This window comes from Maniola jurtina, chromosome 3 (assembly GCF_905333055.1).
Source record: "Maniola jurtina chromosome 3, ilManJurt1.1, whole genome shotgun sequence".
In the NCBI taxonomy this organism is placed as follows: Eukaryota; Metazoa; Arthropoda; class Insecta; order Lepidoptera; family Nymphalidae; genus Maniola; species Maniola jurtina.
This window is the reverse complement of record NC_060031.1, coordinates 5,186,427-5,202,542: the sequence shown is the minus strand read 5'-3', so window position 1 is coordinate 5,202,542 and position 16,116 is coordinate 5,186,427. Positions and strand designations below refer to the sequence as shown.

General features: G+C 36.3%; 1 protein-coding gene across 1 annotated transcript; it reads right to left on the bottom strand.

Annotated features, from left to right (window-relative positions):
• Positions 1-10,381: 10,381 nt before the first annotated feature.
• Positions 10,382-15,633, bottom strand: LOC123879026. The gene is made up of 4 exons (XM_045926513.1): positions 15,629-15,633; positions 12,502-12,955; positions 11,012-11,179; positions 10,382-10,770 (listed from the first exon to the last, which is right to left on the bottom strand). The coding sequence occupies exons 1-4, from the start codon at positions 15,631-15,633 to the stop codon at positions 10,411-10,413; spliced, it is 987 nt and encodes a 328-aa protein (XP_045782469.1). The 3' UTR covers positions 10,382-10,410.
• Between the last annotated feature and the right edge of the window lie 483 nt (positions 15,634-16,116).

The following is a 16,116-nucleotide window of genomic DNA, read 5'->3' as shown; positions in this document are numbered from 1 at the left end:
TGAAAACTTAAAAGATTTGAAAATAAAGCACGATTCAGGATACTCCTAGCGTCATCTAGTGGATTCATCACAAAAACATACGTATGTACCTATAGGTAGGTACATACCACAAGCTGCCTGTCTCCGCGTCTCTACGTGGTTTACACGGACGACATCACTACCCTCGCCAGACATTTGCGCAATAACGAGCCCTTAAGCCAAGAATGGCAGGCCCTATAGCCGGCAAAATACTGGCTTAAAGCACATCACTAGGGCACTAAGTTGCCCTGCGCCCCATCCGGGTAACCAAGGCGGTCATGCCTCGAGGGCCGAGGCCCGTACCTTTTCGGCCAAACTGAAAGAACCTCCTTCAGGTGGATAACGTAGGCACCCACTAAAAAAGGATTTTCAAAATTTCGCCCCCAAGGGATAAAAATGGGGATGAAAGTTTGTATGAAAGTCCTTTTTTTTAAGATAATCTATGAAAATTTGGTCTTTGGGCTAAAAATTAACGTAGGTACATCCCTTCCCTTCCCACCCCTTATCAACAAGTTTTCAAAAATTTCACTTGTGCAAAGTATTTAAGCTTTGGGCTAAAAATTAACGTCGGTACGTGTTAGACAATTGTGGTAAACTCCACCCATTATCTAAAGGTTTTCAAAAATTTTACTCGTACGAAGTCAGGGCGGGTCAGCAGCAACAAAAGTAGCCCTTAGTTAATTCATACTTAGTTGTTACTAGTATGTATGAAACGCCTAAACATCATAATGATGTCATCCCTTGCAAAACTACATACCTACCTAATTAGGTATAATGATTGAGCCTGCTGCCTGATAAGTTTAAATTATAAATGTAGCTCTACTATCGCTCAGTACCCACCTACCGGCTTACTGTCTGATAACAACGCAGTACTGATAAAGACAAACTAATTATAGAACTATAGAAGTAAGAAGACTTATTTCTGTGAGTCTGTGTTTTATTGGGTCGTAAGTTTTGAAATGTCTACCTATTCAGACAGGACACTTACGACTTAGAATAATAATAGATATTTAAAGTTCTCCAGGTTCTCAGGCATTACTGGAATTTTTACTTTGTGGGAGGTACCTATGAAGGTAGATAGGTATACAACATAATACTTACCAACCTGTCCAAAACGTTTTTAACCATTTTTTAGATATCCTTTTAATTGAGTTTCTTGACGATGCTTAAGTATATTTATGCTTCAGTATAGGTAGATAATAATAGGTAGGTATGAGTAATACGCTTTTACGTATTCTTTTTTGTTCTTTGTTTGATCTCTAGCATAGCCCATAGGTAGTTACTAGGTACCTAAAGGAACGTGGGTATGGTAAAGAAAGGATGTTGGATAACAAATGCTTTATTAATTTGTAGCAAGACAGCAGTACAGTAAGCAACTATAGCTATTAAGCAACGCTCTTGGAAATAAAGCCACTGGTGCGCTTTTAGGTAGGAACTAAAAGACGGATAATTTCATTATCCTGCGGCACTACAACCCTTTATGGGTCCTGGCCTTCTCCACAGTCGTTCCATTTATCTTCTCCAGTTCGTCTGTCTTCTCCAGTTTGTGTATTTACCCGTTCTCTGCTACACATTCCATCCAACGTTTTTCCGGCCTACCTTTTGGTCTTTTCTCCTGAGGCAAACCTACACTTGTTCAAGGCGGGTAATTATGAATTATACTTAATTATCGTCATAAATCAAGTTCTGTAAAGAATTTTGGACAATAATATTTGTTACCAAGTGTATTACCGATTTACTTACCGTTCCTTGTCTTGTGCTTTCAACTTTATTAGGTTGGCAATCAATCCACCGATATTTGTAACTGTCACTAGGTACTTACTTATACTTATCGCCTGCAATGACCTACTTGGTTCTTTCTGCTCTGCTGTATTTTTTTAAAATAAGTAGGTACCTACTAACATGCCTTGCTGGATAAGAAAGTTCTCTTAAACATATGTATTTAATAAATATCTTGGAGGTAATAGAATATGCCGATAGCTTTTATTAAGTTTTAGATACATACCTACACATATAGAATGATTATTATGCTCTGTCTTTTCAAACTTTATGGACAGAATTACAGTTTTAATTTCATCGATTAGGACAACAAAGCGGTAAAGAGGTAGGTACGATTGTACTTAGGTTGTTAATTTAATGCTATATAATGCATACGATAGCATATATTATTTTCTGTGACGATTGTTAGCCATATGTGCAAACAAGCAGCCATGTAAATTGCATATTCAAATTACACTCCATCGCGAAATTAAATAGAGAGAAACAAAAAATGTGAGTAGCACGCTTTATTTTAATAGCTGCCCCACCCGCCTCGGGACTTCAATAGACACGAACCGAAGGGCGCCTCACCCTTCACAATCAATTGAAACCCTCTTCTATTACTATTCACCGTCTCACTCTAACAAAATTAATTGAGCAATCGCTGTCCCTTTCGAAAACACGATTTGAACGCAGCGAAGAATTCCGAACGACGCCTCGGGCCACGTTGCGACTTTCAAAGATAGAATTTTTAGTATTCAAACGCAATGTTAATTTTAGTCCTAAAATATTCATTACTAAATCGTATGTGGTTAAAAATAAGGTTGAAAATAAACGTGGATAACGGCAAAGCTAAATTAGCATTATTAAGATTGATGTAGAATTGCGTGGAGCGCTGAAAAGCAAATTACATTGCGTTGACGCTTTGGGCGGAAAATGGAAATAAGTTGGGAAGTTTATTGCTTTTCAATTTTATGTGAAAATTGTTGTAGAGATTCGTTTTACTTATATTTATTTATTTTTCTACAGTCCGTTTTCAGGAAGCAAGTCATCTCTGTGCGAAGTAGATGGTCCCCGCAACTCGTCCTTGTGGATTAATGTTTTTTTTAATTCCCCTCTATTTCCCCAGAATGTAAGTTATTTCTGTACCAAATTTCGTCAAAATCGCCCTGTGAAATGCTAGCAGACAGACAGACATTCAGTTTCTCATTTTTAAATTAATATACTAAATATATTTATTATTGTTTGATCTAAAATTAAGTTCTAAAGTTCGTGATTTCGATCACTGGATACAAACTTGAACTCATTTTCAAGAGACACTGCGTAAAATTGAGTCTAAAGTTCGTGATTTCGATCACTGGATACAAACTTGAACTCATTTTCAAGAGACACTGCGTAAAATTGAGTCTAAAGTTCGTGATTTCGATCACTGGATACAAACTTGAACTCATTTTCAAGAAACACTGCGTAAAATTGAGTCTAAAGTTCGTGATTTCGATCACTGGATACAAACTTGAACTCATTTTCAAGAAACACTGCGTAAAATTGAGTCTAAAGTTCGTGATTTCGATCACTGGATACAAACTTGAACTCATTTTCAAGAGACACTGCGTAAAATTGAGTCTAAAGTTCGTGATTTCGATCACTGGATACAAACTTGAACTCATTTTCAAGAGACACTGCGTAAAATTGAGTCTAAAGTTCGTGATTTCGATCACTGGATACAAACTTGAACTCATTTTCAAGAGACACTGCGTAAAATTGAGTCTAAAGTTCGTGATTTCGATCACTGGATACAAACTTGAACTCATTTTCAAGAAACACTGCGTAAAATTGAGTCTAAAGTTCGTGATTTCGATCACTGGATACAAACTTGAACTCATTTTCAAGAGACACTGCGTAAAATTGAGTCTAAAGTTCGTGATTTCGATCACTGGATACAAACTTGAACTCATTTTCAAGAAACACTGCGTAAAATTGAATCTAAAGTTCGTGATTTCAATCACTGGATACAAACTTGAACTCATTTTCAAAAAACACTGCGTAAAATTGAATCTAAAGTTCGTGATTTCAATCACTGGATACAAAATGGAGCTAATTTTCAAGAAACACTGCGTAAAATTGAATCTAAAGTTCGTGATTTCAATCACTGGATACAAAATGGAACTCATTTTCAAGAAACACTGAGTAAAATTGAATCTAAAGTTCGTGATTTCAATCACTGGATACAAAATGGAACTCATTTTCAAGAAACACTGAGTAAAATTGAATCTAAAGTTCGTGATTTCAATCACTGGATACAAAATGGAACTCATTTTCAAGAAACACTGAGTAAAATTGAATCTAAAGTTCGTGATTTCAATCACTGGATACGAAATGGAACTCATTTTCAAGAAACACTGCGTAAAATTGAATCTAAAGTTCCTGATTTCATCGTGAAATCGTACTTTTGACATGACAGCTGTTGACACATGAAGTTAAAATGGGGGGTTGAGATCTCATTTTCTAGGTAGTATTTATGTAGGTATACCTTTGTCCGTAACATTTCAAATAGGTTGTGTAGAGTATAGACTGTAGGTAGGTATGGCGTGACCTTTCTGAATAATTTATTGTAAGCAATGCGGAAAACGATTAATTTATTATTATGTGTAGGTAGTCCACAGAATTAGAAATACAGCTAGTCCATAAGGTAGGTATTATAGAAAAATAATAATTAATTGATAGCTGTTTTCAGGAAGCGTTGTTATCAACAACCTACGTGGTGGGTTTATTACTATTATCACGGCGCGGTCGTTGTCAGCCAGTTCAAAATGAACGTCAAACGTGTAAGTACCCTTATTCTTGGACCAGTGCATTGGTCCAACATGCTGGCCAAATAGGGGCCAATGGATACATTTATTTATTACGAGTACATAGGAGCGGCGCGGGTGGCGGCATGGATGGAGCGGTACAAACAGCGCTGCGCCACCGACCACCGCGCCACCTCGACCGACACGCAAGCGATCTCAGCTACCAGGACTCCATAACTTAGCTGAGCTACCGCCGCGTGCCATTCCAGTGCGCTCGTACACGCTCTACTCCCTCCCTATCTCACTCACGCTATCGATAAAATTAACCCAAATGACCGAACCAGAATGCCGTTAACAGATTACATTTGTTCATTCAAAATACTGCTTTTATTCTGTTGACATAAGAATGATTATGTTATGATAGGAATCTTTTTAAGCGCTGTCACTGTCACCGAACCAAGCGACTTTAATGATCGAAAGTAGCGATGTGCTACTTGAAAATGGAAGTAAATTATTGTAAAGTACTGGCTGAATTCATGTAATATTTCGTAACTTATGTGATCCTATTCATTCTGATGCTTAAGGATCATTTTAGCGTCTTTAGCATTCTTTGCGGCGCGGTAGTCTCGTTCGCCGTCTTTGTGGTGTTGCTGTTTGTGTGACTGAAAAAAATTGGCAGAGGGGCTGTCAATAGAGGTGTAAACTTAAAACTATGAAATATTAGATGATTTTTATGGGGTTTCTAATTGATTGTAGCATCAATAATAAACATTTCATAATTCATTAATTTAGTTTTCACATTGGCAGTGGCACTCTTAGCAACAAGTTATCCAAGAATCACTCAACGCTTCACTAAAGAAGTTTTTTCTTTTCAAAAATTGGGCGATAGAGATTTGAATTTTCAAATTGAGAATTTGTTGAAAAAAAAATTTCACAATTTGTTGGCACTCCGAGCAAGTTTTTACTTTTTTCGTTATACCCAACGTGTTTGTTTGAAATGCCACACACGCATTTTAGGCCCTTGTTGTTTTAAGACGTACTTATATTTTGTGTTTAATAGTAGGTATAAGTATGTGTACTCATCAACAAATAAAAAAAATTATATCCAAAATTAACTTTTGCCGGCAGTCCCCACTAACTGCCAATTTTTTTAGCAGCTCGATTGGATTTTGTATGCAAACTTATCCGCGGAGTCCGCACGACATGTTACGCGAGAAAAGATACCGCGTGCCACGGCTTAGCGGGCATTGTTATTAGGCGAGCAGAAACACAAGGCGATAAACTCTTCGAATCGAAATGTTGTGACGTTGTTCTCGTTTCCAGACAATTGCGCATGTGTGTAATTACCGCATAAATAGCATAAAATGCTAATAGCATTATAAACCTTAGAACATTGACTCAAAGCTCAATTTTCAACGATGAATTTAGTAGTCGGTAAGATATTTGAGAGGAATGTGTCTGCAAGCTGCATAGAGGCTATGATTGCCGGGTGGACAGCGCGCACTGCGCAACTCCCCAGACACACGACGTCACAAGTGTTGTCACGACACACAAGGCAATCTTGTCGGGCGGGGTACGAGGTTATTTATTATGCAAATAATATCCGGTCGTCGAGTCTGTCCAAAAGTTGAATGCTACGCGGAATTCATACGTAAATAACGTAGGTATTGGTAATCATGTACGGATAAAAACACACACAAACAGTGCTTTATTTTACTTTGATTTATAATGTAGGTATTTTTAATTTATTGTCGGAGTTGGCATGTATTCTGTGATCTTGCCTTTACCTCTTCACGTTCTAGTGCGTTCTTACAAATAAACCTACAACTACAGCTACGTATGTATATTCTATAGATTTATTTTAAAAACTCTGCTTATTTTAAATCAGTGTAGAGACAGCGGCAGCCTTTCCAAATAGAATGCTATCAGTCTATATACACCTATATAGTTTTCCCCGTTAAGGGTATTCAGGTCGGAGGTAGGCACTAGTCGCTGAAAACAAAAAACTAAACAACTAAATACGTATGTACTATAATGGAAAGTACACTATGGATGCGGATAATAGAACATGGTGGTGTCACCACAAAAGATGCACAGGCACATCGCTCTACACCTGCGCCAAGCGTGCAAGCCGCAAGCTACCGGGCTCCACGCGAACATTGCAAAAAACGCAAACGCAGAAAAACCTATGTGACGTAGGAATCGTTTTGGGACCTCCGGAGAACTGGCTACACAGGCGGAGGGTTCAGTGTTATTTCTTACAGGTAACTCACTGAAGGTATTATATATTATTATGACAAATTGGGCAGTTTTATGAAGTAAAAAGTTCTTTAGGTGCGTTTGGGAATTCTTGGATTGCATCGGTAAAAACTTCAAGGTCGCTTTATCGACACACTATTAGATAAAAAACGCACTTTTCCAGATATTATGAACTCAAGAGAAGTCTTCTCGTAGGTCATTGGAATCTTCTACAAATAAATGCTAAATCTCTATCACCATCACCTAGCATATCTAGCACCATCTATCAGCTATCAGAGATTCAGCATTTAGCCGACAGCTTTGCAGTCGCATTTTGTCATGCAGCGGCTAAGACATACAAGTTTACTTTTTCAGCGCTAAAAACAAAACATTCATAATGATTTATTATTATTTATTAAAATTATTTATTAAATTTATTTAAATTATTATATTCACACAATAATAATTTAAAATATTCCGTTCAATTTGTTGTTTGTAATTTTGTAACTACCTACCTACTCTGCTGCCAAGAGATAAAAGAAACTAGAAATTCAAGTGTGAAGCTCGCCCGACTTCATACATACATTACACGTGTAGAGCCAAAAAATATTTTTTACTATATAGTGTTTGTGGTTTTTGAAGTCGGTTTTATTTTTCTTTTGAATTTTTTTTATTTCACATTTTTTAGTGGCCCCACTGTAATATGCTATGCCCAGTTAAAACCCAACTGTTTACTAAGCTATTACACTGATCGCGAGCAATTCGCTCTTATCCATTGATGAGTTCTGTTCTCCATCTCCGAAGATATTCATCAGATCTTCACCTTTATATGGGACCACTTGCAAAGTATACCCTTTCAAACAAAAAAAAATCCAAATCGGTCCATGGGTCTTTGAGTAATCGGCGAACATACATAAAAAAAATTAAAAAAAAAAAAGGTTCTGACGAATTGAGAACCTCCTCCTTTTTTTAAAGTCGGTTAAAAAAAGATTCCGACGAATTAAGAACCTCCCCCTTTTTTTGAAGTCGGTTAAAAAAATCCCAGTGCTGAGTGAACGCAGAACTTTTTTAGTTTACCATTAGTTCACTCTGACCATATGCAGAGGCACAGTCGTGGCTGGCCTCTAGGACCTCTCTCATCTCTCACTCTTTTCCTCTCGTTCCTTGGTTTGTCCTCGCTGAGGCCGCCACGCGGTCTATGATTACGACCGCAACCTGTTGTGTTGTGCGCAAGTTACTAGGAATACAGACGCAGTAGGGAGATCTTGCATTCCACTTTGAAGTCTGAAATTAAAACGAGGGAGGGACTTGCTGAAACCAAACACAAAGGGAGGGTCTTTGGAGAAATGTTTTAGGGGTTCAGCATTGAAGTTTCTAAATAAAAATTAGGCACTCCCACTCCTAATTTTCGATTAGATATTTGTTTGTCACTTTCGATTTAGGAATAGGTAGGCGAAGGTATTTATTTACGTAGTAGTACAATTCAATGGTTAGGTATTCATCAGTGATTTATGAATGCCTTAGAATAAAAACCCACATGAATGCTTATTCATTGTTATTTGTAATTGAAAATCTTAAGATAAGATAAGATAAGATAATTTATTTGCGAGAAAGTTGGTACAATAAGATGGAAATTTATGATTAGAGTCCTTAACTTTCTACTAAATTATTAGTGTGCAAATATTTAAGATAACAAAATTAATTTAAATTAATGTCAAACAGAATTAAGAGTCAAATTTCAAATTTCATTAATTATAAATATAGTCAAGTGCATTATTTCAAATTTCATTAATTATAGTTATTACAATAGAAAAAGACAAAACAAAGTGACAAAATATTACACTATGTTATTGATATCATCCTCAAAAAACTCATTTACCGAGTAATAGCACCTATTCAACAAGGTTTTGAAGAGTTTAGATTTAAAATGGCTTATATTGAGTTTTTTAAAACGTTCCGGTAGCTTATTGTACACTCGTATGGCCATGCAGTATACGTTTTTTTGATATAAATTAATTCTTTGTCTAGGCACTACAAGTTTATTTTGAAATCTATTCGACCTTGATATTGTGTCAGCCATACTCGGAAAATAATTTCTATGTGTCTGTGTAAACATTATTTTATGAAAGAATCTGAAGCAATGAAAAAAGTCATGATAGAATTTAAAACAATTATTATCTTATTCTCATTTTTTGCATATGGCATTGTTAATTGTTATCATATTCAAAAAAAAAAACGGAAAAAACAAGCAAAAAACTATAAAATAACAGAAACAACAAATAAGAAAATAACAGAAACAACAGAAAATTAAGTAAAGGGGAAAAAACATTAATTACATAACCAAAAATATGATATAAAAAAAATCAAAATAAAAAAGAATAAAATAAAACCGACTTCAAAAACCACAAACACTAAAAAGTAAAAAATATTTTTTGTTTCTACACGTGTAATGTATGTATGAAGTCGGGCGAGCTTCACACTTGGATTTCTAGTGTTTGTGGACACAAAAATTATTTTTACTTTTGAGTGTTTGTGGTTTTTGAAGTCGGTTTTTTTTAATTTTTTTTCAATTTTTAGTGGCCCTATTGTACTAAAATATGCTATGCGTCGTTAAAAACCTACTGTTTAATAAGCTATTACACTGATCGCGAGCAATTTACTCTTATCCATTGAGTTCTGTTCTTCATCTCCTTAGAACTCTGTACAGTTGAAGTGTACCTACTACTTACTTATTTAGTTTTATTACAACGATCACACTGTAAAAATACTGTACCACTTCTATTACTGCATTCTATTGTCTTCGTAATATGTGTTTACGCTATTCGCGCAATCGCAATCATATAATATATGCTGTGATGGGAATTTAAATAAAGTCCAATTCTCTGTTGCTATATTCATATCAACAACCAGAATACAAAGGTCCCTTGGATGTAGAATGTAAACTCTATTTACATCAACACAAGGCAATGAGTATCAGATAGAAGGAGATTCGTATTTGGAAGCTGATGACTACAGAAGACCCTCTTTGCAGCTTATGTGCTCCTAGTAACTTGCGTACAATGCGTCGGGTTCCGACCGCATCGTATCCGAGCGCCGGCGGGTGCTCGCGGCATGGCGACCGATCGGCCAAGCTGGGGGCTCAATACTGAAGAACCTAACTACAGACATAATTCATAAACTCGGTACAACTCACACTATCTAACAATAATATTTTCTTGTTGATTGATATTAAAATTAGGATTTTCAAACAATAGGTTCTTTAGCTTTAGGACTTTTCAAAGTAACTCATCTGTAAAGAAAGATTCATGAAGTTTGATACTTAACCCCCGACCCAAAAAGAGGGGTGTTATAACTTTGACATGTGTATCTATCTGTGGCATCGTAGCTCCTAAACTAATGAACCGATTTAATTTAGTTTTTTTGTTTGAACGGATCAAGAGTGTTCTTAGCTATAATCCAAGAAAATGGGTTCAGCCGTTTGAAACTTAACCTTCACTTGTCGGGGGTGTTATAAATTTTTAATTTACACTTGTCAATATTACTTTTGAAAGGAGAAGTATCCCAAATAAAACAAAACATCTTATTAACCGAATCTATTAATTTGCTGCTAAAGATTAGTAAAATCAGAATTCAATTGTATCGTGGAATTGGTTGTCAATTTGTTTAGCCTAGCGTTGAATATCACGTCCGATATCAATTTCTCTGCTATGGCTCTTTGTATGCCTTCTATTTCTTTAAGTTGATAACCAAGTGCTTTGCCAAATGCCACCGCTTCGCTGTTCTCATTGAACAATACTGGTTCTTCGTGCTCGGGATTGGTTAAGAAAACGCCGGATATGCTTGGTTGTGTATCCTCTTTCTTTACTTTTTTTGTTACGATACTGTGGGATTTTCTTGATTTCTTTGGTTTTGGTTCGTCTTCTAAGTATTCGGCGTAATATGGGTATTCCGTTTCGGTGTGAGTGTCCTGAAAATCACAGACAAATTATTATTATGAAGGTCAAATGTATAATCCGTACGAAATGAGAAATCACTCGCCATTTTAGTTCTATGTGCTACTTGTTATGTCAAAAGTATGATTTTAGTCCTTATTCTAGGGGTAACCCGTATTTTTGACATGACCGTATTAACACGTGGCGTAAACATGGCGAGTGAGAACTTAAAATTTATGCAATATATAAATTTTTTATTCAAAAATGTATGCTTACATCATTGTCCTGGTCTTCGTCTTCTTCATTTTCTTCGTCGTCATTATCATCCGTGGTCCTGGACGATTGGACATTAGTTACACTTCCACCATCAATGAACGCCATGAGATCAAAGTACCAAAGCGTGGTACGGTATCCATCTTCGCCCCTCTGTCTGGCCGCCATCATCTGTATAAAAAAGATAAATTAAAAAAAAAAATTGATTTATAAATAATTTAAATCAAAATAAATTTTCGTTACCTAATTCCTATACGATAAGAACTTTCATATTTTGATACCAAACGTAATAACAACGTAACGTATAACCAAATCTTATTTTTTGACGTAGGTACTTTTGTATGTCATAACCGCCATATTGGATTTGTCATACTATTGTTCACTCTACTATAGTTCTCATCTAATTATGATAAATTATTAATAACAAACTCGACAGATTTATCTCAAATCTTTTTTCTTGACGTATTACAATTATTTAGACCTATCCATCATCTTTTCTTTAAAAAAAAATTTTTGTTTGTTATATCCGCCATATTAGTTTTGTTATATCCGCCATATTGGTTTTGTCATATAATGATATTATAGCCCATGAATAATTTATGATACGCGAAACAAATGACTACTTTCTTATACTGATACTTCATTTATCAAAATGTAATGGGTGGTTTTTAATCAGTTACTGATTAACCCGACAATATACTTGAAACACAGTCATAGGTATTATACAACGTCCTATTATAAAATTAAAAATAACATGACGTTATGACAGAATGATCAGATACGGATTAGCTCTATACTTACTTTAATGAAGTAAAAAGTATTAATTAGGGCCTTATTATATTACATTCAAATCGAAAAAATCGTATTAATTAGACATGCAAAATACGTTTTGTGACGTCATAGTTGCCACCTCTTTATTAACCCCCGACCCAAAAAAGAGGGGTGTTATACTGTGACAAATTTTAAAGTTGAGTCACACAGACAGTTGGAAACACCCAACCCCACGTCGTGATACGTGTTGACTGTTGCTGATTGTTGTACAACGTGAAGTGTTGTCGGGTGTTGGCAACTTGAGTGCTGAAAAGTCAACAAGTGCCAACTGCCATCGTGTGTAGAATCCCAACTGCCAGCCTCCAACGCCACCTATTCTAAGCTAATTATAGTCGAATTTTTAAATAAACACAGCAAATTGGCATTTTTCTGGGCTGCCAGTTTTTCCTAAAAATAAATAAATAGTGTTGGGATAAAAAGAGACATGAATCATTGACTCAATGGATACAATAAGGATTCATAGATAGGGTGAAGTAAAAATTCTGACTGATGACTTCGGAATGACAAACCTTTGTATGATAAATGGATAAATACAGTTGTTTATACAGCTGACATTAGCTCCTGTCAAAATATAAATATAATTTGTTGAATTAAAAATCTACTACCGTAACTAATTATTATCATTAATATAAATAAATAAAATAACAAAAAAATGTACCTACCCTCCTTACTTCCCTCTTGTACGTGGCTCTCATGTTTTCTAGCTTCCTCTTGACAATATCCAGTGTTATGTCTTCGTGATACGTTTTCATTTTTTTTAATATCGCCTCAAAAGCTTCTTTTCGTGCTTCTTTGTTCATATAAAGTAGATCAGTTTGGTCCCAGAGACAAGGGGCTTCTCTGTACATTCTTAATAAGTCTTTGATCGCCTTTGGATCTAGCGTTACCATCCGGACGTCCATTTTGGAGTGAGTGACGCGGCGTACTAACTTGGGAGCCGATTTGTGCCCGACGCGAACGGCACGACCGGTGATAGCGGCCGACGCGTATCGCTGCGTCTCTCTCGTTCGCGTCAGAAGAAGCGAGACGGTACGCAATCTAAATTGCCATAACAAGTTGACCCCGACTGTCGGCAGCTGCCGCCCGAACCCGTGTGTGCCGTGAGGATTTTGTAAGCTGTGTCCGAATATTCATTTTAAAACGTTGGTTTTAATAAAGATAAATAAGTACAATTTTGTTATCAGTTTCATTTTTGATCACCACGTAGGTAGTTAATTAAGTAAGTATCTACCTACCTACTTTTGTATTATGTTAAGTAGGTAGGTAAATTAACTAATAATATTACCTGTTTAGCTACTTGTGTGTTTTTTTCGAATTTATTTGACCATTTCTGATAAAACGGGCCTTAGTTTTTTAATTAACAGGTAGGTAGGAAATCACACTATCACACTAATATTATAAATGAGAGAGTTTGTATGTGTGTGTGTGTGTGTGTGTGTGTGTGTGTGTGTGTGTGTGTGTGTGTGTGTGTGTGTGTGTGTGTGTGTGTGTGTGTGTGTGTGTGTGTGTGTGTGTGTGTGTTTGTTACTCCTTCACGCAAAAACTACTGGACGGATTGGGCTGAAATTAAGAAAGGAGATAGATTATACCCTGGATTAGCACATAGGCTACTTACTTTTTATCCCGCAAAATCAAAGAGTTCCCACGGGAATTTTAAAAAACCTACATCCACGCAAACGAAGTCGCGGGTATCAGCTAGTTAGATAATAAATAACAATTTTCATGGCCATATTCAACCCATTGCTGGCCCACTACTGAGCAGGGTCTCCTCTCAAAGTGCGAATGGTTTAGGCTATTGTCACGATGTTTTCCCTCACCGCTGTCCCTGTTAACGGGGACAACGGGACTACACCGTTATTATTCTAAGGAAGTAAAACAATAGTGTAAGTAGGTAGGTAGGTTCATGGTTTCGCGGCTTCACGCTTGCGATGTTTCCCATCCGATTCAGAAGGAAGATGTCTACGACAAAGGGATTTCGGAAACGACTAAGAAAATATGTAAAGAAAAGACTAGCTGATGCCCGCGACTTCGTTCCCGTGGATAGAGGTTTTTAAAAATCCCGCGGGAACCTATTGATTTTCTGATATAAAAAGTAGCCTATGTGTTAATCCAGGGTATAATCTATCTTCATTCCAAACAGCCAAATTCGTCCAGTAGTTTTGCGTGAATGAGTAACAAACATCTATACATCCATCCATATAATATACAAACTTACGTGTTTATAATAGGTATTAGTACCTACTTACTTAGAACTTTTTTTGCGCAGAGATTGAGGGTGAATTAGGTAAGTAGGTAGGTACGGGAAAATTTACGGCAGCGATTCACGCGTAGAACGCGCTTTGGATGTTAAGATTTTAGGCAACAAAGCCTCAATTAATTTTGTTAGTGGCCAAAGACGCGAACGTTTGGTCAAAACATAGTTAGGTAGAAGTGATCGAAAGAAGTTTCTGATTAGATGATGATAAGAAAACTTATAATGAGTACAGTTCGTCAAACTTACTTTTGAAAAACAAAATGTGATCGTGGTGAGATACTATAGGTACTTACTTAGATTCCTAAACGAAATAGTATGTAATTACTCTTGTGATTTTTTCCACAGAAAGTCCACATTGATAAAATGTGTGCTCCGAAACAATGGTTTTCGTCAAACATGACGCACAACTTGAGTTTTCACGGTAATTACTATCTACCTACTTACTTTAACAGGGCTCTCTCCGTCACTCGTTTCCACTCGTTTCATACAATCATACTTAGTTCCAATTTCATTTGAATATTAAGCAAGCAAAGTCCATGAAATTTTGCAGACATATTCTAGAAACTAATATCTATGTCTGTGGTGTTTTAGATTTTTCTAAAAATATGTAGTTTTAAAATTACAGGGGCTCCAAGATTTGTATGAAAATTTTAAGACCGCGTAACTTTGAAACCGAATATTTTAACAGAAATCTGGAAAACCACAGACATAGATATTAGTTTCTAGAATATGTCTGCAAAATTTCATGGACTTTGGTTGATTAATATTCAAATGAAATTGGAACTACGATTGTATGAAACGAGTGGAAACGAGTGACGGAGAGAGCCCTCTTAACAAGCGTCCAAAAATGCGAATCTGCTTAGTTCATACACACAAAGCAATATTTACCTACGCTCTACAAATCATCCGTCGGTAACCAAATACAGCATTCACGGCTTTCAGCCTCACAACTGATGGAAGTCCACAGCTAAACATAACTTCATAAGTAGGTAAGTCTCTTCAAGAGTCCTATTACGCGGTTCTTGTGTATCTAGCAGGACCCTCCTTTGACAGACCTTGATGTTATTTGTCCACTCGATAGAGACTAGAGACTAACGCTGCAATCTATAGAGTGCACTTTGACATTGCTCAGACTTCAGACACTGTCAAAACTAGAAAGAGTTATACCGCTGGCATAAATCTGTCTCATTTTAACTGAAACTTAAGTCTAAGCAAAAAAGTGCGTTCTATAGATTTCAACCGGAGAGTCTATTAGCCCTGGATCTTCTAATGCTTTCAAGAACACATTATTAGCCACCACAAATGGCGCTATCAGGTGTGATGATGGAAAGACACAAGCGTCACTCATATTATTTGACCTTTTTATGAAAACTGGTGACGTAAGTACTTATTCCTTTTATCATTTCTGTCCTGTAGTAAGATCTAACGATGTTTGTCTATTCGCTCGAGGATCTATTAAGGCTGGGTCTTGGATGAAGGATTATATGGATAGGCACTAAGTTCAAAATGCGTGTCAATTATTTATGTGTGCGCACGTCATTTTGTCACTGTGTGCACCATCTAGAGTTGGGACGGCGAATTTGGGTATATCGATATTACATCAAAATTAATTTTCTATGTTACTACGACTGACCACGTGCAATATATACTCCATACTAATATTATAAATACGAAAGTGTATCTCAGTCTGTCTGTTAGCTTTTCACGGCCCAGCAGCTTAACCGATTTTAATGAAAGGTACAGAGTTACCTTGGGAGCGGACATAGGCTACTTTTATCCCCGAAAAATCAAAGAGTTCCCATGGGATTCTTAAGGCCCATCCGTTGTACTGATTTATATGAAATTTGATACATAGGTAGCTTACGTCCTGAAAATTGACGTAAGCAACTTTTTACCCCAGAAAATTAAAGATTTCCCATGGGATTTTTAAAAACCTATAAATTCACGCGGACGGTTATTATATATTCAGTAAAAACAAGAGTAAAATGAAACACTTTTCAAATAATTCAAATCAATTTATTAG

What these genes read in the sequence shown, in the direction of transcription:
- LOC123879026 (XM_045926513.1), bottom strand. An exon ending in ACAAGAGGGAAGTAAGGAGG is followed by an intron (nt 11,180 to 12,501) that starts GTAGGTACATTT and finishes TTTTTTATACAG; the next exon opens with ATGATGGCGGCCAGACAGAG. An exon ending in ACGAAGACCAGGACAATGAT is followed by an intron (nt 10,771 to 11,011) that starts GTAAGCATACAT and finishes TGTGATTTTCAG; the next exon opens with GACACTCACACCGAAACGGA.